The sequence below is a fragment of the Falco biarmicus genome, chromosome Z (assembly GCF_023638135.1).
Source record: "Falco biarmicus isolate bFalBia1 chromosome Z, bFalBia1.pri, whole genome shotgun sequence".
NCBI lineage: Eukaryota > Metazoa > Chordata > Aves > Falconiformes > Falconidae > Falco > Falco biarmicus.
The window spans coordinates 60,487,325-60,515,196 of NC_079311.1; the positions used below are offsets into that span (position 1 = coordinate 60,487,325).

Below are 27,872 nucleotides of genomic sequence, written 5' to 3' on the forward strand. Positions count from 1 at the left end.
AAAGCCATTTACTCTAAAATATGATTGAAATTACTGCTGCAGATTTGTGGTTCTTCCCAACCAAGTTCAAGCAACTCTGGAATCTTTACACAGAATTCAGGGTCAGCTCACTTCAATGTACACAAGGCTCTGGCTATATTTTAACTTAAGAAAATGCAATTAGAGATTAAAGCTAAGAGCAGGCACAGGCAGCATTCCACACAGCAGTAATGTTCAAAGTTCAGATAAAAAGGGGGGGGTGTTTCTTCCTGTTTAAAGAGAAATGTAAAGATAGATGCTGTATAGTAAGAGACAGATATTCTGGTCATAGGAGGCACATGAAGGTATCCAGAGATGTATGTTAGCGAAGGGCATAAATACAGTTAGTAGGAATGTATAAAGAAAGCACAAGAAAGATCAACATTGAGCTGTAAGAAACTGAAAAACACAATTTTTCAGCACCCTTACAAAAGGAGGGGAAATTAGCTTATTACTTCCAGTGTTGGCATGAAGAGCTAAAAAACCTGCAATGGACAGTGCAGTAAGAGCTCTCCAAGGCAGTTCCACATCAGACATTTACATGATTTGACATGCTCATCCGTGGCCAAATCTTAACATCCATGACAAACGGATACAGTTACTTTCAGACTCAGCCTGCTCAACTTTACCAGCTCTGAAGATGCATACTTTCTATCTTCCAGCTTTAGCTATTTTATAGATTTTTTTCCCAATACTAAAACCTTCCATTGTAATGCCCAACCCTGTTTCACAAAAAAAAAAAAAAAAAAAAATCCTTCTTTTTTGCATGCACAGGAGAAGGCAACACTAGGCCCATCTAAGGGTCCTCCTAAATCTTAAGAGAAAAAGATGATCAGGAAATTGTATGGGCAAGAGCAAAAAATTATGATACAAAACTTTCCTTCTACTTTTAAAGTCAACTAGTTTTCAACTGATACGATATCTTACTATGAATCCATTGTAATTTGGAATAACTAACATGCATTTATGGATTTTAGTGTTTCTTTGGGTTTTTTCAACTCAAAAATCTGTAAAATGTGTGGCTTCCTTGGCATTCAGCGTATCTATATTCTGATACTGTATGTAAATTCCGCTGGTGTTACTCTCCTATGAATTAGGGCAGAGATAGAAAATCTTACTCCTTTGACACATACTAAAGTGAAATTGTCCACAAATATGGATCTATTATATTCTATGCATAAGAATAACATGGAATAATGGAAAGTGAGAGAGAGAAAAGAATGACAGTTGTGCATAGCTTTATTTGGAAGTTCTCCATTTCTTCTGTGGAGTTTAGCTTTCACTCACATGTTTATTTGGAGCATATTGTAGAATATTCATAAATATATGGAACAGATGTACTAACCAAACCATACTTTATATGAACATACAGGTATGAAAAAAAATGAAAAAGCAGAGAAGGAAAACAGATTCAGAATGTCTCAGCAGGGATTCAAGTAACCTTTTTGAGACAATACATCCTTCACTAAGGCCATTTTACAACATCTGCAGCTTCTTTCAAATTGTTAACCCAGATCAGACAATATTCTGGTTTTTCCCCAACTGAATCAGTGACAGATTTTCCCTATGTTTCTATATTGATTCATAAAAGCAAGGGCTGTCCTTGATTGACAAAGTAAGTCTCTTGGAGAAGCAAGCTTTCTAAATAAATATTGAAGCTTTGTGTGAGACAGTTCTGTGCTGTTCTGTACATTATTAATCAGTTACAAAGGAAATCTAAAAATGTATGTACATAAAATTTCAGATTTCAGTCCATTTGCATTTGTTCTATTAAGCATTTATTAAAGAAGTACTGAAATACAAAATTATAAAAAGCTAAGTATTTCCCTTTTGACCATTTTGTATGATCTTCTATAATGCAATGAACTGGTGGAGTCCTGATGAACATGGCACAAGCAAAGAGTAAAGTCAGGACCCTGAAATTTAGGAAAGCAAACTTCCAGCTGTTCAAGGAGTTTGTCAATGCGAAACTGCCCTCAGGGACATGGGAGCAGAACAGAGCTGCTAGAGCTTTTAAGGACACTTTCCCTGGAGTGGGAGAACTCTTGATCCCCAGGTGTAAGAAAACAGGAAAGGACAGCGACCAGCGTCAATGAGTCAAGACCCACTGGTCAAACTAAAGAGCAAGAAGGAAATGAACAGGCAGTGGCAGCAGGGACAGGAATCCTGGGAAGCATATAGGGACATTGCCCTTTTGTGTAGGCATGGGATCAGGAAGGCCAAGGTACAGCTGGAACTAAATTTGACAAGGGACATAAAGAATAAGAAGGGCTTCCACAGGTATGTTGACCAGAAAAGGAAGGTGAAAGAAAGTGCGCCTCCCCAATGAAGACAACTGGCACACTGGGAACAACCAACAAAGAGAAGGCTGAGGTACTCAACAACTTCTTTTGCCTCAGTCTTCACTGGCAGCCTTGCTTCCCACACCTCTCAAATGGACTACAAGACAGGGACAGGGGAGTGAAGTCCCTCCCACTGCAAGAACATCAGGTTCACGACCATCTGAGGAACCTGAACATACACAAGTCTATGGGACCTGATGAGATGCATCCCAGAATCCTGAAGGAATTGGCTGATGTAGTTCCCAAGCTACTTGCCATGATATTTTAGATGTCATGGCAGTCAGGTGAAGTCCTTGGTGCCTAGAAAAAGGGAAACTGCATCCATTTTTAAAAAGCTTAGAAAGGAGGACCCTGGAACCAACCTGTCAGCCTCACCTCTGTGCCTGGGAAGGTCATGGAACATAACATCCCAGAAGCTCTGCTGAGGTATATGTTGGACAGGGAGGAGATTCAAGACAGCCAGCATGGCTTCACTGAGGGCAAGTCTTGCCTGATAAACCTAATGGCTTTCTGTGATAGAATGACTACATCGGTGGACAAGGGAAGAGCTATGGATGTCATCTATCTGGATTTCTGTGAGGCCTTTGACAGGGTCCCCCACAACATCCTTCTCTCTGAAATAGAGATGGATTTGATAGACAGACCATTCAGTGGATAAAAAAAAGGAAGAATTAGCTGTATGGACACATACAGAGAGCAGTGGTCAACAGCTCAATGCGCAGATACAAATCAGTGATGAGTGGTGTCCCTCGGGTCTGTACTGGGACCAGTACTGTTTCATATCTACATCAGCGATATAGACATTGGGATTGAGTGCACCCTCAGCAAATTTTCAAGTGACACCAAGCTGAGTGGTGAGGCTGACACACCCGAGGGATGAGATGCCATGCAGACGGACCTGGTCAAGCTTGAGAAGTGGGCCCATGTGAACCTCAGGAGGCTCAACAACGCCAAGCGTAAGGCCTGCACCTAGGTCAGGGCAATCCCCAATACCCATACAGGCTGGGGAATGAAGGGATTGAGAGCAGCCCTAAGGAGAAGGACTTTGGGGTACTGGTGGATGGAAAACTGGACATGAGCCAGCAATGTGCGCTCGGAGCCCAGAAAACCAACCATATCCTGGGCTGCATCAAGAGAAGCATGGCCAGCAGTCAAAGGGAGGGGATTCAACATTCAGACTTGATGATTCCAAAGGTCTTCTCCAACCTAAATGACTCTATGATTCTGCCCCTCTACTCCACCCTGGTGAGACCCCATCTGGAGCACTGCATCCAGCTCTGGAGTCCTTAGTACAGGAAAGACATGGACCTGTTGGAAGGGGACCACAGGAGGGCCACAAAAATCATCAGAGGGGTGGAAACCTCTCCTATGAGCAAAGGCTGAGAGAATTGGGGTTATTCAGTCTGGAGAACAGAAGACCCTGGGAATACCTTATTGTGGCCTTTCAATACTTCAGGGGGTCTTATAAGAAAGATGTGCACAGACTTTTTAGTAGGGCCTGTAGCAATAGGACAAGGGGTAATGGTTTTAAACTAAAAGAGGGTAGATTCAGACTAGATATAAGGAAGAAATTTTTTTTATGGTGGGGGTAGTGGGGCACTGGAATAGGCTGCCCAGAGAGGTGGTAGATGTCCCATCCATGGAAACATTCAAGGTCAGGTTGGATGGGGTTCTGAGCAACCTGGTCTAGTTGAAGATGTCCCTGCTTTTCGCAGGGGGGCTGGACAAGATGACCTTTAAAGGTTCTTTCCAACTCAAACTGTTCTATGGTTGTATTAAATCAAGCCTTTCTAAGAAAACATAATAGCAGATACTAAAAAAAGTTAGTGCTCTGCATCACAGCTTTAGTATATATCCACTCCACTGAACAATTCCCAGTGATACTAAAAGTAGTATTCCTCTTTTTCTTGCATATTCAAAGTTCAAAAGTTGCCTACAGAAGAAATTAGGTTCTAAAAGAATAATGGCAACATACAAAAGAGGAGAAGTAGCTATCTCCTTTGTTAATGTTGGTTAAGAAACTAATTGATCAGTAAGTGCCATATGTGGCTATATCTTATTACATTTAATAGTATTTGATAATTTAATAGTATCCAACATATATGTAAATTCATGGAGGTAGTTTAAAACAACATACAGGACATGGAAGAAATACTAAAAGTCATGCAAGGAAGAGTTGTGATAAAAAACTTATTTATCATAGATCTGACAAAAAATAAAACAAAGCATATTTACTCAAAGTTTTTCTAAGCTTTTTGAAGTCACCTATGGTGTTACGTTAGAAGACAGTTTCCCAAAGAAAGTAGAAGACATTTCACCATTTGGATATCTAAGATGGGCAATCAGGGGAACAGAGTCCCTAGTCTCTGGGTCCTAGTGAAGTAAGGAAGGAGCGAGTTCCTTCCCTCTCCTCAAGTTTCTGGTACATTTCCAGTGCGCAACATTGAGCTCTGAATCATGAAAGCTAAAAAGAAACTCAAACTTACGTGATTCTGGGACTTCTTCCCCATTTTCTTGATGTGCTACTGCATTAGGAGATTTTACAAGTTGTAAACAGCAAGTACAGAAACACACTTCTAATCCTGAATCTCACAGTATCTGAAGTGATCCCAGTCCTGTGCCACTGTCAGCCAGGGAGCAAAATTCCCTTAATAGAGGATAAATTACAGGGGATGATGGATTGAGGGCAGATTTTCAGCCATCTTTGTCCCACTGATCCAAAACAGTATGAACCACTAAACCAGACGATGGAAGATTTGCTTCTTTCTCTCCTTTGTGTAATTCTGGCTTTGTTTTCCAATACTAAGTTGTGGGGTTTTTTCTCACTGAGATTGTAATATTGCATTTGAAAAATCAAATGCAATTCACCCTCGAATACCAGTGACACGCAGGTTTCTTTAATTCACAATAACCAGACAACAATGGGTGTAACGAGTATAGAAAGAGACGGCAGAAATAAGATGGCATATCCAAGTCATCCACAGTTCAATCCTGTAAACATTAGTTACATGTTATATATCTAGTGATCCTTTCAAGAGCTAGGGCTTTATGAGCAATCATGCTCTTATACTTAATCAGAACCATATGGAGGTCAGTGTGAGGGTCCATTTGACTGAAGCAGAACTGGAAAGCATATTAGAAGTTAACTGTGAAATTATTTCACAGTAACTTCCAGAGCTTAAGAAGCCAGTCTAACAATATTAGTGTCTCAGTATTGTTTAAAACAAACCATGTCAATGAAGTGATTCACACTACTCATGGTATTTCTACAAAGCAGAGTTCTGAAGTTTGCAATGAAAATAAATAAAAGGAGTAACATGCAGCATGCAAACAACCTCAGTCAAAGATAAACAAATGACAGAATACAGGACAAAATCCATATCCCTATACCTTTCTTGCTGTTGCCTATACGTGATGGGCAGGCTACAGAAAAGCCAAACACCAGCAGTTCCTATTTCCGTGAAGTGCCAACATCACTTTTCCATAATGCACAACTGGGCTTTGTACAATTTTGTTTTAAATGCTATTGAAATTATGGAAGCAGTCAATAGTTCATTGTAATAAAAAGCAAAGAAGGGAAACTACAAGCAACACTTAAATAGTTAAAAATCCCCACAGTTATATAACTGACATGATACCACTATGTACCATTTAATGTGTACTTATTTAAAAATGAAGCGATAGATATAAGCAGGAGACAAGTCTACATGCATAATTCTCTTACACAGAAGGCTGGATGTAACACTACAATCAGTTGCCAATATCAACAAAGCAAGCATGCAGTTAGCTGTTGCTTTTTTTAAAAAAAAAAAACTTTCTTAATTTTCTGTGTGAATTTCACATATATGAAAGGGAATTAAACAGCACTTGCTAATGCCAGACACAATACAAACAAGCACCAGACGGCTTCAATGCACAGCTCTGTAAATGCATCTCATTTTTGACCTCCAACATTCTTGCCGAAAGTCTAGGTCACAGAACAGGACTTCAGAGCCCTTGCTTTATTTAAGCTCATGATTGTGACTCACAGTAAACAGAGAGTGCTGTCGATAATAGCAGTAAAAGATCACATTTGGGGAAAACTTCTCCCCTCTGATCTTCCCAGCATAAATAATGCTTATTCTGTACATGTTCCAAGTGCAGAACTCCCACTGAGGTTTCATTAAAAAAAACCCCAAAGAATACAGAATACACAGCAGACATCTACACTGAGGATAAGAGACTCGCAGCATGAATTAGAGAATAACTTCACCCTTAAACTGAACTCAAGTTCTTCCCTGCTTCCCCACACTGCATCTGAAAAATCCATTTGTTGTTGCATTTTTCAGTCATGCTGCAAGTGTGACAGAAATGCAAGCACACTCCCTCTGATGGCTAACACAAAACATATCTCCAATGAAACAAACCAAAATCATGTGGTTAAGATCAGATGATGAAAAAACATATGTTGTATACTTCAGTCTGATGCTGTATGCTGTCAGTGGAAAGAGTAACCTTAAAGGTTCAACAGAAGCAGCAGAAAAGCCACTCAAAAAAGTGTCTTCAGAGTGCTGATGCTTTATTATGTTTTCATAATCTTAATACAGATTTTTGTGTGTGTGTGCTGGAAGAAGACTGAAAGCTTTTCCATTAGAAGGACAACAGAAACAGAAAACTGCACCCTTTACTATAAAACCTAATGTAATTCTTCTCATGCTTCAAATACACCCATAGGGCTTTTACTTTCCATCAAGGGAACATAATATCTCTCCTGCATCACAGCACCATTTGCTGAGCAACTTCAGTGAGCATTTACAGAGCAACTTTTACTGAGTTGTGCTCACATAAATCAACTTCTACAGTTTTTTGTAACTCACCAGAACAGCCTCTTTATTCTCCTGACTTTACTGAAGTGGAAAAAAAAAAAAAAGAGAAGGAAAATTGATCTCATGGAAAAAAAATGCATTTGATGTATACAAGATTCCAATAGTTATAAATTTAGCCCTACAAAAGCTGCATGAACAATGTCCTTTTTCATCCTATTGAATTTTTTTTTCTTCTTTTTTTTTTTTTCCCTCCCAGTACAGCTTTCACGATAGGCACAATCCTAGCACAGACAGTTTCAGGCGACTGCTTTCATTGTAAGCAGTCTCAGTAATTAAATAGGTCTCAGTAGTTACAGACCCTGCTGTGTCAGGTCTACACTAGCATTCATCATCAGTAAACACCCAGAGAGAAATTTTAACCTAAAACCAAAGGGAATAACCTGACAAACTGTTCACAGATCTGCAGTAAGCAAGTTAAATGAGACATAGTTGAGAAAACTTTGGACTTGTCCCAGTGACAGAGCACTGAACCTGACCACTGACTTGGGTGTAGAAGATTCTGACACAAAAAATAATGGCTTCTTAAACCCTATTATGAAGAACAAACTAGTATAGCTTAATAGTAATCACACTAAGACAACCTTTGGAGAGCTGTGGGAAATTATTAAACATAGTCAACAAGTAAAATGAGTTGTTCTCAGCATTCATCTCAGTCTGAGAAAAAATTTGCTAGGATAACTACTAGCATGGTTAAGTCAAAGCTTTACTCAAAAATGGCCAGCTTGTGACTCTGGGCAAAATTTGCTTCTGAGTTTCGTTTGCAAGCAAGCTTCACTTCAAGCACTGGCATTTGCTAAAAACAAGAAAAAAATTCAGGATTCCCCACGTATTGTAATTTTTAGACACAAAGGGAAAAAAGATGCAATGTTCTGTTCAGGAACTCAGGATTGGAGTATTGGGTTTTGCATGGAAAAAGCAGGGTGGATGGGGAGGAGTTAATGCTGGAAGGAAGGGAAGATAAATGAACATTTCCTACAAAACATTTTGGGTTTTCAAAGGATTTTAAATCCAGAGCAGGGGGTACTGGTGGTGGTGCAGATAATAAATACATTGACTATCTACACCTCAGTTTTCATTTTGAAATTAATTTCCATCATAAGATAACATTTCTGCCCTTGATAATGTATTCTTACAAAATTGGTCTAGATGTCTAATTGCTATTATCTGCATCATACAGCAGAGAAGATATTTTTTTATTTCTAAAACATTCATTCCTACCACCCATACTTTAATGTGGAAAAAGCTTAAAAAAATGAATAAAAGGCAATACTGGAGTACAAAACATCAACCACATGCGCCTTTCACTATTTACCATTGACATGCAACAACTCTGACCAATGCAAGTACAATGATCAGCTGCAACTGTTGCCTGCAAAATAAGAAGCTTAAATAATGAAGAAATAGAAATGTAATATTTGGGAATATAAGGTTCAAATAAGTAGTTTGATTGAAGGTGCTTGCAGCTAAGGCAGCCATGCTTATTTCCTCCTAGGGAGCAGCAGATGCTCAGACAGCAGATGCCCAGGCATCTATCTTCCTTGATGGCAATACTCTGAACTTCTCAGAACCTTCTGACAAGACCAACTAAAGCAGGTCCTCAGATCTGTAATTGAGCAAGTTTACTAAAAAAATATCTGACAACACAACCTTCAAAATTAGTACCTCTGACACCACAGTCAGAGAATAACTGCTCTAACCCATCTGTCCTTCAGCTGGCTTGGACAATCTGCAATTAAAAGTCTCTCTCAAGTCTCTTACCAGCAAAAGAGAAAGAGCAGGAGGTGATTCAGGAACAAATACATCAGGGAGAAGAGAAAAAACTGCTTGAAGGGAACCAGTGGAAGTCAGATCCCTGGCTTCCATCAAAGCAGGAGCTGGAAATAAACAAAAAAATCCCAACATGACTTTTTTTGGGGGAAAAAAATCTAAGGGTGTGACAGAGAAAGAAACTGCATAAACATCAGTATGTCCGAAACAACCTGTGCTCTTATTAATCATAATTCTAAAATGATAAAGAGACCTTCTTTTGGAGTGAAAACAGTCATCACTGTCACATGCTCCATTATGGAATGGATTCATGTGTTTTCCTCTTAGCAATATAAACCAAAGCTTGAAAAGTTCCACATATTTTACTGTTCAAGCCCTCTTATGGCAACTACCAGACACTACAGTGCTAATCCACATGAAAGAATTAACAGACATACTGGAAGGAAAGTGGCAAGGAGTTTAGCTCCAAAATTATTTAGTATATTAAAAAGCTTAAAGTTAAATAAAGAAAAGGATAGTAGCTTTAATACATAACTGAAATTAGACATCAGATTCCTTTGCTCTAATGTTAGCAAGTTTCCACGAGAATTACTTGCAATATGTTGCAGAAACTATAAACACATGCTATTTACAGCAAATCCCCACTTCTTACCTCAAATCATAGGTTTATATTTGAAGCAAAATTTGGTCTCTAAGCCAGTGTTAATAGTGCTGAGGTAAATTTGTACTACTTGAATGCTTTTTATGACCTTTATTTTAAATCGAGTCCCTCTTCAGCAAAGTTGGTAGTTATAGTGTCTTACGCTTCCTAAAAAGAAATACAACCGCTACGTCTCATTCTTTTCTATCTCAGGTGGGTCACAAAGGCCATGGGTACCCAAGACAGTGCTGCATCCATTTTTATCTGTTTTGCTTGAACAGGCAATGACTTCATTTTCACCCCGATCTCATTAGCGTAGACTCACTTGTATCTGCAGTATAAAAGGTGCTCTATAAAAGTAAATTCTGTTTCTTACCACACCAGTCAAAACTGTTGAAGCTACTACTTGATACACAAATATAACACCACATACCATCAAACTAGCTTATCTTTTTCTTATTTAGCTGTAGCAATAGCTTCTGTATCTGTTCAAAAAGACACCAGAGATGTTGATTTACACAATAAACTGATGGAGTCAGACCTTGCTAATGATCAAATTACTACATTTTTGGCCCAATGTCTCCATCAGGCCACTTTAAAGAAGAACCAGAATTCTACAGATTTTACAAGGCCCTTTTAAAATCTGCAGTGTTTCCATTTGCCAACTGGTATGTTTGCAAGGCAATCCTGGTTGAGCCCTAACATATACAAATAGGAAGAAAAATGAAAGAGTTTAATAAAAAGAAATCTACCTTGACAGCAAAGATGACATCATGTTCTGGATCACTTCAATGAGCACCCACTAAAAGGAGATCTCTAATTTTGGGGTTGACACTTCACAGTGAAGGAATCAACCAAAGACTATGTTTGTTGCAATGCTACTTGCTATAGCACACAATAGCAAATGATCACTTGTACATTAGGGGGGGGCGGGGGGGGGAGGAGGGGGGGAGGGGGCGGGATTTTGAAGCAGTGAGAGATGCAAACATTCAAGTGCAAATTTTGGCCACACCTGAACAGGGAATAGTCATGAATCTAGTAAAAACTACCATAAAACAAGGATCTTCACTTCTTTTTCCTCTACAGATTTCCAACACTACAGCTACCAAACCACACAGGTTTATAACAAAACAGAGTGCTTTTATGATCCTATGTCTTTAACTACTATGCTGAAGAGACACATAGATACTGCTCGTCAAAATTATGGAAACACTTTATTCTTCCCTGGATTCTCCCTTGCAGTCTTCACTTAAATCCTTAAATTGATTCCTAACCCCACAACATGAGAAGAACTTTCTTGGAGAGCATTCCTGATTGTAGGGGAGAATGTGTCTCTCTTGCTGTACTGACCAAGAGGAGGGTCTCCCAGTGCCAGGAGAGCACTTGGGGCAGGGAGATGGGGCACAGCTTCCTTGAGCAGGCATGCCCTCAAAAGCTGAAGGCTCTACTTCTTATGAAGGATATATTTATATCATACTATAAGTATACACCCATATTATAGCTACCAGTGCACGCTGACTCCCAATTACAGAAGATTTGAAAGCTGTGCAGAGATCTCACACAGCACAACTCTCTGCACAACACGCTCAATTGCAGACCTTCTCGTGTTTCTTTTCAACCACCTTCTAATGCCCATTTTAAAACACACCACCTGCAAAAGCCATAAATATAATATAGAAAAGCTGAACAGATTTCATGCTGCTTCTTTTTTTGCCTTTTTTTTTAAATGTTTAATGGTTTCAACGTTTGGTCTTTAATGCATGCAATGTTTTATGCTTGTAAAGAATACTTGTTTGAAGTGAAGAGAGAGGATGGAAAAACCCCAAATCACTGTCCCCTGGCCTGCTTGACCTAGGCCCCAATTTCCCTGCATTTCAGTCACATTATGCAGTTATATGACATATTGGCAGTTTAAAATGTCAGTTAACTCAAGATAAGTCCCATTAGATAGGACAGACACTGGATTCCCCTGATCATTTGACTCTTGTTGAAATATACCCGTAATTGACTGCAAGATGACTACTGTTAAAAGCAGAGTATACTGTCATTGTTTGGAGAAAAGATGTTTTATAAACAAAAGAATAAAATTGCCTATTTAATTCTGTCATACCCTGTAATTCCAGTTCAGATGTCTTTAGTTTTATTCCACAATGTACTGAACAAACATTACTGAAATAACTTTGCCAGGATCCCATCAGCAAAGACTGGATTCTTTCCATATGGAATAAATATTGGTATCATTTTCCATATGGCTTTGCTTACTTTCAGTTCTAAATAGGAAAACATTGCAAACAGAAACAGGCATAGAAGAGTTATCAAATCCTGTTAGAGCCAAAATGTGGATACAAATGTAACACCGTACGGCAAACAGGTTCGGACTCAAAATTAAATTCCAAAATTCCAAGTGCTATAAGAAGCAGCTGCTAAACTCAAAACACATCCCTGCACTTCCATCAAACCTTGGGGTTTGGGGTTTTGTTGTTGTTAATTTTTTTTAAAGTGTTCACAGAAAATTAATTTTCCATTTTGACAACCCTAACGTGTAAAGCCTGGGCAAAAGAGCAACTGTAAGCACTGAAAGGCCACTTCCCATTCCCAACCAAACAACTATGTTCCTGAATCCCGGCCAAGCAGCTGTATTTCAAAAAGGTTCTGTTTCATTCCTAATTTGGAAACAAACCGCTTTGTAACATATTATTTGAGTTACCCTAATAATCTAGAAATCATGCGCTAGTACATACGAAAACTTGGCCTGTAACTTGGCAGCCTACACTGTATCATCACATATTAAGCTTTTTTATTAACAGACCTTTGCTTCATGGGAGTAAGGTGCCCCTGAAGCATTTCAAGCAAGAAAAAAATTACATGTTACATGACAGTAAGAGAAAGAAAGAGTTTTGGCTTTAGACTGCTTTCTGTCTGTTTGTTCTTCTTCATGCAACACATGGCAATTTATAGACTGATCAGACAGCTACGTGTAGCTCAGGACAAAAGAATTTAGTAGATCGCTCTCAGTAAGGATTCAATTCTCAATTTGCACAATACCAATTTTACTCCAATAGAGGAGTATCCCCCATTTGCACAGACACTTCTTCAGAGTTGTTTCCATCATGCTTGAGAAAGCCATAAGAGGGGAGAGAGAACTTGTTCCTTCTGGTTTAAAGTCCTGTTTCATTTTCATTGCTCTTCCAGTTAGGAAATACATGGGGGATGGACAGAGAGTCCAGATGTCTCTGCAGTCAGCTTGTTAAACACTGTATCAAAGTTATTACTGGAAGAATACTTAAATGAACTTACCAGTAGAGAAAACAAGAACTGTGTTGTCCCAAAGACCATATCTTTTCAGAGCATCAGTAAGATTTCCTACAGCTTCATCCATAAGAGTCACCATGCCTGCATAATGGCGCCTCTTTACATCTTTAATGGAAGCATACGGTTTCATGTATTCTTCAGGGACCTCAAGAGGTTCATGGACAGACTGAAAAGCAAGGTAAAGAAAGAGGGGCTGGGGAGGAAGGGATAGAAGGGAAATGAGTTCAATATGAAGTACTAAATGGAAAAGTTACTGCAGCAAAAGTAGCCCTGATCCATCAACAGCTGCAGGCACTGTGTTTTGATTTCTTCTACACTTCTCTCTTCTAGTCTCTGAACATAAATGAATAAAACTTTGACAAAGGAATTTTGCAAAGCTGTGGAAAGATATCAGGTGTATCTTTTCTTCATAACATGGTTGTTAACAGTTTCTTTCAATGAAACTTCTCCTACTAAACTTTCCATTCTCGTTTTAGAAGGGCAAACTACACGCTAACTTATTTCTATAAATTCATTACTTATATTACTAAAAAAGAAATGAAGAAGCGTAGCGGGCCAGGGCTGTGCAGCCAAAGTTGATAATGACAGCAGACAAGGCAAGTTTTACCAGTGCTACTTCTCACATTTAACTCTACACAATGCTGAATTGCCCCAGATAACGACCCAAGCACAGAAACCACCATCAATATATCACTAACATTTCTTTAAGCATTCTTTAGCGTTGAAGTTACTGAAGTAACAGCTGCTGACTGTACCTTCTCGGTTTTGTGATTGGCTATAAGATCTATAGCTCTTTCTGTGAATAAATTAGTGGAGTACATGTTTTTAAACCCAGTTGCAACTTCTTCTCCATCTCGGAAGTCCAGAGCACAGCGCGTTACGTTCTTTGCTTTGATGACGACACAACGGTCGTGAGAATAATAATCCTCACTCCCCAGAAGATAGCCTAGAACACAAAAAGGTGTCAGGTAAGTGGGCCAACATCATGCCACATAAACAGATACATCGCGGGGGGGGGGGGGGCGCTGGTAATCAGAAATAGATGTCAAAATGTCAGTGGTTTTGAGCTGATTCACTCATTCAACACTTGACCGTCTGCGGTGAGATGCCCTGACAGGTCTAAGTAGCTCAACATTTAACACTTATAGAGTTCTTATTACTAATGCAAGTAGTAATTTCAAAACACACGAAACAATTTGACAGCATTTCAATAACTTCATATTTATAACTCAATAGCAAAGACATTACCATTAAACTAATGCACAGTTAGTAAAGGCAGTGATGTATCTGTGTACTGCTCTGATTTTTAGCTGGGTAATTTTGTGTATTTGTGTTCTCACACAAAACGTCTCTATTAGAAAGTTTGGGATTTTAAAAATTTATTTATTAAAAACCATCCAAGTACGAAGCATTTTTTTGTCAGCTGTAATTTCTGATCCAGTGCTGACACCAACTGGTGAAAAAAGGCACTACTAGTTAAAGATGCCCAGAAGAAACCAACTATGAAAAATTCTACAGGTATACATTTGGTCCTATCAAGGGCTATACTGTTAAGCATGGAGTGTCTTTGCTTTTTTATTAATCAGAAACAAAAATCCTCACATTATTTGAATGTCATTAATTACTACTTTTGAAATTAGATTTCAGATTTATCCCCTAATACCCTGAAAAAGCAGATAAATCTGCAAAAATATATTCTGAAGTTCTGCAAAAGCAAACTAAAACTGGTGACAAAAATCCAAAATGTAGGAACTTCACTTTAGCATTTATTCGGCAGCTTCAACTAGTTAGTTGTGCAAAAAAGTATGTACAGAGCAAATGAAGTTCTGTTTTAAATACAATGTAAACTTCTAATAGATTTTTAGGAGGGGAAAAAGTCTTTTCTTTCAAAGCATAAAGACTGATTTTGAGGGCAGACTGCCTGGATCAGTGTACTCTGAACTGCAAATTTTTTCATTTTGAGTGCCCACTGGGGGAGACACTGTGTCAGGTGTGTCGAAAGAATCAAATGTGCCTAATTGCAATCAATGCCTACTGGAATTACATGAACATTATAGGATATTAAACTGCTGCATTCTCTGAAAAATAATGTCACACCGGATACCCAGAGCCAGCCTGTATTAAGGCTCCTGCATTAAGAGCCTGCTTGGTTGCAGGGTGAGATCTCATGAGGAGCACCAGGCTATCCACACCTATACCATCAAAAAAGATCGCAAGCTCCTGCAAAGGGACGGAAGGAGCCATATACCTTTAAGTAGTGAACTGTTATATTATGATCCATATATATTAACTCAGTTCAGTTGTGAAACTACAGCCCCAAGCTCCCTGATGAGTCAGAAGAGATAAACAATCTAATGGAACAGTTCTTCCCACCTGAAGTGTGGATCAACATTGTCAACACAGCCAAGCTCTTCATTCAAGTACCTAAAGTCAGACAAGAGCAACGCAGCCTTCTGCTTAAGTTACTCAGTACCTTACTTTCTCAGCTGTAGAGGTAAGCAGCAGTACTATCAACAGCTTGCAAAGTTATTTTGAAGACAATGAGCTGTTTTGAAATTCTCTATTCAATGAAAAGTATTTTAAAAACAACCAAGTGGAGACAGACCACCCTGCATTCAGTACCATGCAGATGGAGATCTATTGCAGGCAGCAATCTGTGGCGCTTCTGCAAAACTAATGAACGCCCAATCAATACTGGGACAGAAGCCTTTGTGAGAGGAAGAATAAACAACACGTAGCTACAAGTTGCTTTGTAAGTAACACACATTTGGACAATCTAATTCTGGCATTATTTTTTTTTTTAGCCTGAGGGTTTCACTTTAACTTGCAAGTTCCTGCAACAGACCTTTTGGATACTGTTTTACAGAGGCTCTCGCACCACCTTCCTTGCCACAGGTTTCAGAAAACCAATGCTACTCTATTCACAAAGCACTAACATAGTGTGATGTCTGTTTCTCTCTTAAACATACCAGCTTTTAGAAGTGTAACATTATTTGCAGAGTAAGCCATGTCTACTGTCTGATTTAACAAAACATTCAGATTAAAGACACTTATAAAAACAAACCAATCCCTACACCTTAAATCTTCTAGCCATCTGAAACCAAATTAAATGCAGATCACAAAGAGAAGTATTTTCTTTGGAGCCACTCAATAATTATATTTTCTTCAATAATTGTACGGCCTGGGCATGCATGTAAGGCACTATCTAATTTCAAGCAGTTATACTTTGTAAACATGTATGCCCAGGTATTGATTTACTCATATGCCAATAGTAAATCTGCGGTTCTTAGAAGAACGGGGCGGTTTCTCATCATTTTTAACACTGCATTTATTGCCCATGTAAATCTAACCATTACCAAAGTAAGTGTCAAATCCTCTGCGGGTTGGAAGGCATTCTTTCTTATACATCCCTAAATGCCATTTCCCCACCATATGAGTAACATATCCCGCCTCTTGAAGTAGCTCTGGGAGGAGTTTCTCATCCAGTGGCACACAGCTCGGCTGGCACGGCCAAATTATCTGGTGTTGTAAACCTGTGTGGATCTAGCAGAGAAAAGAAGGATGAGAGATTAGTTAAAACCCAGCAATGGGATCCCACAGGCTATTTTATAAGCAGGTGCAAAAAAACCCACAGCTACACCAGAGGCTACCATCAGTATTAAGGGCTCCTGTTTTTACCACTGTAGCGTTGAGGAAGATGAGGAAGCCACAGGTGGGGAGCAGGGGTAGCACAGAGGACAAGGAAATAGCTCCACAGGGCTTAATAAGATCTTCCCAGCTACAAATCAAGTGCAATTTAAAAAAAAAAAAAAAAAAAAAGAAAAAAGAAACAAAGCTTGTTGCGCTTTAATCTAAAATCTAACAGGTAACAATTGCTAATGTGGTGATAGATTTTAAATGGGATGGAGATGAGCAAAAAGCACATGGCAGGTGAAGCCACCAAGCTTTTGTCTGGATCAGAGAACAGTCACCAGAAGTAAGGATGATAAAAGGTAAGAAAGCTATTTTTGCATTACTCTTATAAATTAATATCACATATACACATGTATACATTTACATATTTAAAATGAATGCAAGCACTATAAAAAGCATTTGGATACTGGGGATGACACAAGTTTGAGACACTGCCTAGATCTGACCTGTAAGGGTTCCATATAAGCTTTCAGTTGTAACAAGTGGTGAATTTTCTATCTCTTTACAAAAGCATGGCTGACAACAGTACTCCAAGTTGTACATTTTGCTTGATGCAAGGAACCTCTTCAGTTACTGTGTACTATAAGATGACTTATGTCAACTCCCATTATCTCCTCCAGAAAAAACTCTACCCTAAACCTAGACCAGCACACATACACATACAAGCATAAATATCCTGTTTATTTACTACTTCTAGTAATCTGTTTCTGTCAAAGCACCAAAACCTCCAGGACTCCCTAGAGCACAAGACATGACATTTTATAACTACTCCAAGCACTCCAGCATAGCAAGCTGTGTTAATTTTTAAAACATTACTTTAGAAACACTTTGAATTGACATTTAAAACAAATAAGCCTCAATCTCTAGGCAAGTGGGTAAGCAGACTCTTACAAAGGGCCTACTAGTTACTAATTTTCTTTGAAACAGGAACTGGAAAAAAAGTTGCTGGCTTGTTGTTTGGGGTTTTTTTTGTAAATGCAGTATTACAAAAATTATTGTAATTTGTTCCACTGTCTCCAGAAATAAAGAAAAAGGGGAGGAAAATAATAAAATAATAATAATACACACACACCCCCAACACTTTCATAAACCGATACCTTTGCCCTTCTTTTTTTATGGACTGCAAGGTGACTGTTAAAATTCCACCTCCAGATAAGACCAGATTTAGGTCACTTTCTCAAATCTGTGAGCATTACTTAATCATATTGATAGGTAAAACATAACAAAATCCCACATATTTGCTACATAATTATTTCTTGCACAGAATGTCTTCTTAATTTTATAAAAGAAATTACTGCAATTTTCTAGTATTATTTTACTCATTTGTAACAAGGTCAACACAAAGATGATTAAATTATCAAGTCAGATGCATATGATGAATTTCAACCTGGACTGAACATTTCTGACTTCCACCTTTAAGTTCAGATGCAGCAACATCCAGTTCACCCTGAGCCATTTCTAGGTAAACGTATTCAGAGTATGAACTGTATTCTAGAAATAGTCACAATGATTAAATGTTCTAGGTTATTTAATAAAACAGTTTAAAGAGTTGGTAAAGAAAAAGTCAATTACATCTTCCTATTCATTATTATTGATTCTTGGAGTCTCTAGGAAGAGATCAAATGTTGTTTGGAAAGGGTAAGTATCACCTTGAACAACCTTCCTGTAACAGCAACAGGCAATATGCACTAATACAGGATGACATTTATTTCCATTCTGAACAGTTTCTTTGACAAATCACTATGGTTAACATGAATGTGCAGGAATTTTTATGAGGGAGAGTGGAAGTTTCTGCAGTATGCATAACCCTTTGTGAGTTTCTTCTTTCCGTTCCTTCTGTTCTCTTCTTTCCTTCCCCATTTTTGCCAGAATTGCAGTAATGGAGGTGGGTACAGTGGTATGATAAAGTCCAATTCTTATACCTGTGTAACTGCAATTGGAAAAAAAATAATGGGAAAAATAATGACTATAACTACAAAGCAGATAGACACCCAAACTAAGGATCAGTCAGCGTGCACTCCACCACAATGCACGTACATCTACACCTATGGTATCATATGGAGGAGAATGTACGGGTTAGGATGTGTTTGAATGCTGCACTGGAAAAGAGACTGCATAAAACTGAACAGGTGGTGCTGATCTGCTTCTGGCTGCACCTTGACTGCACGCCTGCCCGGTTCAGAAGTACATAACAGGAGATGACTAGGACAGGTATTTCTCACAACACGCTGCTGGGCCTGTTAATCCCACTGAAGCACCTCAGCTTTTTTGGAGCGTAGCAAACTGCACTAAACCCACGTTTAGTTCACTCCCGAGCTAGCAAGCCGAAAGTGCAGTGAGTTTGGGTACAAGCGCCACTGGGTCACACACAGCAGCCTTCTCCCCAGCGCATCTTCACCGAGGTACAAGCGCCAACCCCACACGGCGCTGCGGGCCAAGCGGGCGAGAAGCGCCCGCCGCCACCTGCTGACGAACCCGGAGAGGCCGGCAGGGCGGCGCCGGCGCCGGGGAGGGATGGAGGGACCCCCCGGGCGGGGAGGACGGAGGGACCGCCGGGGGGGGGAGATAGGGGGACCGCCGGGACGGACGGACGGACGGACGACGGAGGGGCACCCGGGCGAGGGGGGACAGCGAGACCCCGGCGGGAGGGGGACGGACGGAGGGGCCCCCCGGCGAGGGGGGACAGCGCGACTCCGGCAGTGGGGGGCGGAGGGACCCCCGGGGGGGGGAGGGCGACCCCCGGGGGCGGGGACGGACGGAGGGGCCCCCGGCGGGGGGCGTTCTGCGGGCATCGCCGCGCTGGGGCAAACCTCCGTGCCCGCGTTTCGCCGGGCGCGCCCCGGCCCGCGCCCTACCTGGTAGCGGCCGCTGAGGAGCTGGCTGCGGGAGGGCGTGCAGAGCGGCTGCGTGTAGTACCGCTCCAGCCGCACGCCGCCCGCGCCCAGCGCGTCCAGCCGCGGCGTGCGCACGGCCGAGCCGTGCCAGCCCACGTCGCCCCAGCCCAGGTCGTCGGCCAGCACCAGCACCAGGTGCGGGGCGGGCGGCCGCGCCGCCGCCGGCCGCAGCAGGCAGAGGAGCAGGCAGAGCGGCGGCAGCGCGCCCGCCCGCCGCGCCATGCCCGCCACCAGGAACTGGGCCGCGGGGACCGCCCCGGGGACGGGCCGCGAACGCGCCCGGCTCCTCCCGCCGAGCGGGGCGGGCTGCGGGGCCGGCGGCGGCGGCGTGGGCGCGCCCGGGCCGGGGTCGGGCCTGGCGGGGCTGGGGCTGGAGCCGGAGCCGGGGCCGCCGCTCCCGCACCGCTCCCGGCGGGGTCCCGGGCCACCCGCTGCGGGGAGAGCGGCGCAGCTGTAGGCCGGTTAGCTTCGACGAGAGACTGTAAAGTTGTTGCCGGTGTTGGCGGAGAATCCAACCGAGCGATGCGGGAGGTCCCTTCTGATTCTGCCTATCTTCAGTCCCCGCATCAAACACCGTCTGAAGCCAGGGAGCTGTTACAGGGGATTCAGGGGACCGTCTGCAAGCTCGTCCTGCGACTCGGCTGCGTTTCCAAACAGTCAGTGCAGCAGGCGTTGGATACAGTGCATTCCCCTGCAAGTAACCCAGCTGTCACTGCTGCCTTCGTAGGAGGCCAGCGCAGCACATCCAGGCTTAATTCTGCCGGCAGAGTTTTTTCTGTGCATAAGCTGAGGGGGTCGGCTACCACACAGGCATGGCCTTGCTGCTTGCCCACTCCTGCCACGGCCTGGGAAATACACGTTCCCACTGTCACTGAAGATGCAGCTCAGCTGTGCAAGGTGGCAATTATTCCTGTAGGAGAAATTGCAGTGGCCTATCTCCTGCCATCATCAGCTGCTGCTCTCGTCACCTCCCCCATCTGACCGTTCTGCAAAATCCTAAGTGACCCTGTTCGGTTTTTTTTTCTCTCGGTTTTGCCCACATGAGAAGCTCTGATCTAGATCTGGCTGTAAGATGGTGCTTGCAACTGTTACTGTGTAGGAAGTGAAGCAACCCAGAAACAGAAATAACAGCTATGTCAACAGGGCGGTTTCTGCAAACTGTAACTTTCTAAAGCAATATTGTAAATGACCACTAACTTAAATAAACCTGATATAAGATCTAAGAATGTGAAAGGACAGAAATAGCTGTCTGATGGTTTTGTTCACCCCTGGAACATACACATTTCAGTGTCCAGTTACAGATCAAATAACCATGTCTTTCGCATTTGGCTGGAATGGTGCATACATGCATTCCCAAATTTATATAGCCATTTGGCAAGAGGTAAAAGAACAATCCACATTAAAAAACTGTATTTCTTGGTAAGAAAGCTATGAGTATGCTAGACTCCTGTCTATTTTCTTTTTGATTGACAAGTGTCTGTAGAAAGTTCCTGCTCCGATGAATGAAGTCTAGTGGATAAGCCTAAGTTTACCAGATACTTTTTTATATTTCCTGTATTTTATATAATCCTAATGGATTCCCTGTTGGTTTGAAAACAACAACAATGATGAATTCTGCTACATTTTTTCTACAGTAAGGGTGTACTACAGTCCACAGCTGGTATTGGAACAAAAAGCAACAATACTGTCCTAATGTTATTTTTCCCTGAAGTAAACTCCAGGATTGCTGTCAAACTGGTGTATGACTGTGAGTTATATTTTCTTTCTTGAGATGTGATTCATACTGTTCAAAAGGCTGCAAAATTCTGGTTTGTCTTGATTTTAGTTCAGATCCCATCACCAGTCACAGTTGTCTCACTGAATTTTTTGTTTTACTAACGTCTTCCCTGCTCTTATTACAGGCAAAGTTCCATTCAAATGTTAGCACATTCCCGTGGAAACCATTCTTGTTAATTCAAAATAATTACTTTGAAAATCTACACAGTGCTGGTGAAATCAGAAATGTTGGATACAACTTCTGCAATAAAATTCATAGTAGCTATTCACCTGACATGTCTCCAAAGTTAAGGTGTTCAAGTGCAGCTGAACTCATATTCCCTTGTAGAGGAGTGTCAAGAGTTACTTGCTGGTTATCCTGCTCTACCAGAATTGGATAACCTGGTAAACTGAACCATCTGAAACGTGCACAGCAGATGGATACTGCACAGTCACAGTCTGGATGTTGCTGCCTGTCATGTTTTCTCAGTGGTTTGGGGATCTTTTTATTACTAGTTGAGGGATTTGGAATCCAAATTAGAAACTACTATTTATATCAGAGAGTATTGTCTTAAATCAAAATAATAAATTTGGGGTTGAATAATTTGCATGCTGCTTTGAGGTCAATGATTAATGAAGTCATTAGAGTGACCCACAAGATTATGATCTCTGTGTTGATTTATCATTCCACACAAGGCATGAACATGGGACTTCTAGCCATAGCATATGGAAATTTGGAACAAAAATTCAAGTGGTAATAGTAGTATCTACTCTGGTGTACCAAAACTCTGGAGATGGAAGAAGAGACAAGGAAAATGACAAAAAAATGTGTCTGAGAAAACTGCTTTTTGACATGTCCTGATCTCTCCACATACAGAAGTTTGAGTATTTCAGAAAATTTCCCAGATGACCAGCTGTCTTTTTTCACCTCATTCCAGAGGTGTCTCCTCTTCTAGCTAATGGGGTTGCAGAAGAGTCAGAAGATGTCCCTGCCAGTGTTTCTACCCTGGAATTTCTGTTTGATTAGTTAGAAGCCCTCTTAAAAACATGGATGTACTAAAATGTTCTTGCTCCTATTCATTTCCTCTTGCTGTATCTTGATACCACAAGTTTATGCAACACCATATCACAACCTGTAATGAAAAGCAGTGACAGGAAACTATGAAAGCTGCTGAACACTCCTTCCTTCTCATTTCTTCAGGTTTATCATTTTTTCGGTAATCTTGAAAGATTGACTTATGTGTGTGAACTTCCCTCTCTGTGGGTATGATTTGTAAATCTTCATGCCCTTACAGTTTAGTTTATGCATGCTGTGCAATGTGCTGCAATGTTGAGCTATCCTGATAAATACTCAGAAAGCTGACTTGGATATCAGAGCAGTGAAAAGGAAGCCAGGTCAACTAGGAAGCCCTGTCAGACATATGGCTGTCAGAGCTACAGTGCTTCTAACACTCAGCCATGCTTGCTTAAAACTATTTCAGGTATCTCCGCTTCTGAATGCATTGTTAAATGGAAAGTACAGTCATCCTTAAGAGGCAACAGTGTGCAACAAGCTGACAGATACTCCATTGTCTTATACGGTCAGTGATGAACAAGGAGTTGTTTCGGTCTTACAAGTTGGCTGCAGGAAAAAAACTTTACTTTGGATTGCCTTGTCCCAGAAACAGCAGGAGACACTTTTGACTGCTTCCCTAAATCATGAAACTAAATGAAAATTAACTGGGCAAGGCTCTATCTTGGTGAGACTTGGGTGACAGCAGCTGTCAGTGAGAAGCCCACAAGGGCATTGGTGCCTGGGCCTGTATAATACTACACTGTAAACCGAGACAGGTAGCTGTCTGCATCAGCTACAAGGAGAAATTAGGGGTTGGGAAGTTACAGCTGGAAATGCGGTACAAGCCCATGGAGGGTACAGTTTCTGAGTTCACATGACTGTAGGAATTACATCTGTGATTCATTAAACTTGCTCAGGCTGCAGGAAGTCTGCCCCTTCTGCTTAGTTAGACTCATCCGGTTGATATGTTAATGAATAGCACTTCTTTCTTCCAAGCTGAAAAAGGAGTTACAAACATGATACTAACTTTCAGATTGGGATGTGGAAGGAATAGTTGAACCAGAGTTTTGGCATAGCAAAGCTTATTAGGAAAGCATATGTGAGAGCTTGTCTCAGGATAACCTACTGTATATTCCAGGAGGTGACTTCTAGTGAATTTGCATGTTCTCGAGAAATAGCAAAATCCAACACTATGTTCCTAGGATTTGCTCTCCTCCTCTGTAGTGTACATAAAACCATATAGCATTACATTGTATTTTAGATTTCTTAAATGCTCAAGGAAACATGATGGATATGTGTCTCATTACAGATAATGTCATCTTTAGAAAAAGTAACATCTCTGATCGATTCAGCAAAGTAGAACTAAATCACTAGTGAAAGGATTACAGAGAATAATTTCTGAATGGATTTTTCATTCAAGATAGTGCTACATGCAAACCTGCCAAAGTTTGTGTATTTTATTTTGACCTGCTTTGTAAAAGATATTCAGAACAGCACAATGTAATGTCAACTTACTTTAGCAAAAGTAAGTGTTCGTTATCAGAATTGTGTGTCTCCTGGTACATTCTATTTACACATTTCCTTCTTTGCTGATGATTTAGAGGTGCCAACTCTTTTGGAGAAAGTACATTTTGGATATAATTCATAAGTCCTTCCAAAACATTTATCTATAGCCTAAAGGGGAGGGTTTCTCTTTGTAAGTTGGAAATTGTAATGTTGCTATTCAAAAGAATTGTTGAGCATATTAATGGAATTCAGAAGAGTGTTTTAATAATTTAGTGTGTTCCATCATAAACATTACCCCAATCCTGATTATTTGGGTTATTGAATATTTAACACTGAAAAAAGCTCCTCTGCTGTGGATTTAAATATTTTTTCATTGTTAGTATTTCTGTGTGACAACATAGGGCTTTTACTGCTGTTCCATCTATAATTAACAGGAAAAGGAAGAACTGAATTTCTGTGGTGCCAGTCTAGCATTTCAGATTTAGAACAGTAAATCCATGACACAGTACTTTAAGTGCTGTTCAGAAATTGCACAACAACATCCTGTGTGTTGTAGAATATTACATGTAATCTACCAAATGATTCATGTAACATAATGAAGAATAGGCTTCCTATAACTGTTTCACTAAAAAGAACTAGATTTTGATCTTCTCTGAAAATTTCTGCCAGGTTGACACATGGGGAAAAAAATGTTAACAGTTCAGTTTGCCTTTAATGTTGCCTTTATTACTTTTGATGGTTGCTGGGATGTTTTTCAGTTCCTAAGGAAGCATTTCTCTGCAGAACTAGTGATTTTATTTTAATGATAAGTTTGCAATGTCATGTTGTAAGGAGCCAGGATAAACTACTTTACCCTGAGGGCAGGTGAAGGAGGAACTGTGAGCGTCAAGGAGGAGGAAGAAGTTGCTGTTTTATTGTCAGGAGCAACTTTTTCCTTTGCATTAATTCAGATCTGCCAGCCAATGTGGGAGCAAGCTGAATCAAAGATCTACTCATTCCCTGCCACCTTCTGCTTACAAGCACTGCTGAGAAGGGGAATGCATAGTGGTTCATGAACTCTGCTCAGATCTCTAATATGAACAGCCCATACAAGGAAGCAAGAGGGTAACACCATTGGATTTCTCACTGATGTATGGCAATGAGGATCTTGTGTTTAGTAATCAGCAAATCTGAGTAGTTTGATTCTCTTAATTTCATGCATATTAATGGAACTATTTCCTACTGCACAATTTGGTGTGTCTGCAGCTGTGTTTATATTTTGGGACTTTCATCCTTTCTCTGAAGGCGCATTCTCGTTGGTTCAGTCAGCACCAGTGGCTCTTGTACAATAGTTGCTGGATAATTTTTTCCTAAAAGTTCAACTTCCAATTTCTGTCCAACTTTGCTGAGTTCTGTGGGAACATATGCAAAAGCCAGACTCTGCTGAGCACTATAACTGAAACTTCCAGATGTGGTGTTGCCAATAACCTGAAAAAAACCACAAACATTCATCTTTATTTTCAAGATGCAGTGAGGTTTTCTTAAAAAATAGCAACAGCCAAAAACCCAAACAACTACACATCTCACATACTAGTTTTCGTTTATACACTTCAGACAAGCAACTTTCAAGTATGTCATGCAGTTCATAATATTCTCTACCGTGGGTGACATCACCTTAAACTGGGAAGTTTTTGCTCCTTGAAAAAAGTCTATTCCTATTGTGTTCAATTAAGTTTTCATTGGAACATACACTATACATGTGCATATGTTTGTTATATACAATAATTTATCGGCTAGTGAATGTTTCAACACATAATCTATGCTGAAGTGTGGAGGCCCAGACTTTGCTGTTCTGTTTATTTTAAGTGAATACCAAAAGCGCTGTTAGGAAAATGGTGAACTTGCAAAAGAAGAGAATGAACGACAATACTTTAGTCTGCCCCAAGTCTAGTTTCTGATACTTGATGGTATTTCACATCTTCTCTGTAGATATTTAGTTAGTCTTTGCTCTGCTTTAAGATTAGGAAGAGTTTATCATAGCTTCAAGTTGTTCTGTGCTATTAAAACAAAATTGATGCATTCGCACTTGAAACAGAAAGTTAGATTCTGTTCACAGGGAATTAACCTTAGATTCTTGTAACATGACCTGTAGTCCTTACCTTGCCATTATGCCACACACTTTCATTTCCTTCTGGATCAACATTATCTGTTTCCAGGGTCAGATATACCAGTCGTCGCTTGAGCCCCTTCTCTTTAATCTGCTTCAGCGCTTGCTTTCCTGTAAAGTCTGCTGGCTGAAAATAATGTAAGATAATGATGATATATAGTTATTCAGGTTCTGCAAAAACTTCAGAGATATAAGCATTTAAATTTATCTTAATTTGTTTTCCTGTCATTTGAGTATTCTGCATGAAATGCAGATGAAATCAGATGTTTGACAGATATCATATCTTGTATCTAGGTATTTTTATATTGGTACATTATATCAGTATATTGTATCTTGGTAACTTTATTCAGTATATTAGTTTTCCTAGATATCAGTCCTTTAATATCCATCATTCCAAATGCAGTAGAAATACATGTGTAGTGAGATGTGTGTTACAAGACTTTCTGCCCAGTTAAGGTTGCGAGCCAGAAGACTATGCATCATTTCAGTTTCTATAACAAAACCTGGAATTCCTAAAGCCTGGGCTCCCTCTGTGGACACACATCCTTTTTGAAGCCACCACCAACCATGATAGTAACTTGTTACTATTCCACTTTGGTGTCTCTGCCAGGCTGCAGAGCTGGCAGTCTACTCCCTATTCTTGTTTTGAGGTATGTATGGTTTTTTCCCATATCTACCATTTTATGGTATAATAACGTTATTATTATTAATAACGTTAGCTAAAGAACAGTACTATCGTTTGGAGTTTCCTTTTTCAGTTTGCCTATAAAGGTACAAGAAGGTTTTCATATATCTGTAAGTGGACTGCATAAAAGTGTGACAACTACTGGGGGAGCCACTAGTAAGTCTCTGAATCTTCAAGGGTATATATGACAGAATTTATTGTATGTGATGTTGAGCTGATTCCACTGAGCTAGCCTGATTCCACGGCCAGGTTCACAAATATGAGCTTATTTTGCCTACCAGTAGCTGTGAACCTGGCTTGTCTCACACAATTACCTCCTACATCTTAAATGTAGCTCAGGTGACTTCCTTAGTTGGCTGGGTAGAGAATAAATTGGAAAAAGAAGCCATAGAAAAAAACAGATGCTATAAACTTCGTGGCCCTGGACAGAATGCCTCAAGAACCAAGAGAAAGCCCCTTTCAAAGATGCTGACAGTTTGGACAGAGGATAAAATCGTAATCGACCTGGGTATTTCTATTGACTCTGCACTGCATATTAGGAACAGTGGCTTATAAATTCCGCCTACTAATTTTCTCTTTAAAGTTATAGATCAGGCAGAACAAAAGACATGTATTCAACTAATTTGCGAGATCTACACCAGCCTGCCCCAGGGGCAAGAAACACAACAGCAGTTACAAAGTCCTCAAGGTTTCCAGCCTTTGCTGAGACGACTAGCAGTGAAAGCTATTCAAAGACAGTTGATCTTAGGTCTGAAGCAGCAATTATATTAATCTGATGAGTATTCAAGAGAAAAGGAGGGCAATATTGTTGAAGACATCAAAAATACTATTTCTGGTAATGTTCTTTAACTTCTGTAGAAGATTATTGCACTGTCAGAATTACAAGCAACACGTTATACTTGTACTTGGAATAGATTCTTATGCAGTTAGTTCATGTGTTCCTATTCCTGTAGTTCCTGTTCAGGTTCTTGTCAGCATAAGCTCAAAAGAAATTGCTAAAGCAATGACTAGTTTTTGAACTTTGCAAGATTAGACTCTGTAAGCAGTTGTGGAAAACAGCTTACGAACCAGTTAGTCTGAAAATCAAGGTGGACCAACTAAGGATGAAGCAGGTACTGCAAGTAAGGATCACAGATGGCACCTTTTGGGGAAAGACAGTATGAAATACAGCTCTGATCAGAAAAAGAAAGGACTG

The 27,872-nt window shown here is 40.4% G+C and overlaps 2 protein-coding genes across 2 annotated transcripts in view; both read right to left on the reverse strand.

The window, feature by feature from the left end:
- ARSB (arylsulfatase B) overlaps positions 1 to 19,774 on the reverse strand; it is a 67,380-nt gene extending 47,606 nt beyond the window's left edge. Inside the window, exons 1-4 of the mRNA XM_056325498.1 lie at positions 19,493 to 19,774; positions 16,301 to 16,487; positions 13,700 to 13,890; positions 12,930 to 13,137 (exon numbers count right to left, since the gene is read on the reverse strand). Of these exons, the coding sequence (XP_056181473.1) occupies positions 12,930 to 13,137; positions 13,700 to 13,890; positions 16,301 to 16,487; positions 19,493 to 19,753 (847 nt within the window). The 5' untranslated portion in view covers positions 19,754 to 19,774. The remainder of the gene's footprint in view (positions 1 to 12,929; positions 13,138 to 13,699; positions 13,891 to 16,300; positions 16,488 to 19,492) is intronic.
- Positions 19,775 to 24,550: 4,776 nt separating this feature from the next.
- Positions 24,551 to 27,872, reverse strand: part of DMGDH (dimethylglycine dehydrogenase) — a 44,866-nt gene continuing 41,544 nt past the window's right edge. The window contains exons 15-16 of the mRNA XM_056325497.1: positions 25,985 to 26,119; positions 24,551 to 25,313 (exon numbers count right to left, since the gene is read on the reverse strand). Coding sequence (XP_056181472.1) covers positions 25,098 to 25,313; positions 25,985 to 26,119 — 351 coding nt within the window. The 3' untranslated portion in view covers positions 24,551 to 25,097. The remainder of the gene's footprint in view (positions 25,314 to 25,984; positions 26,120 to 27,872) is intronic.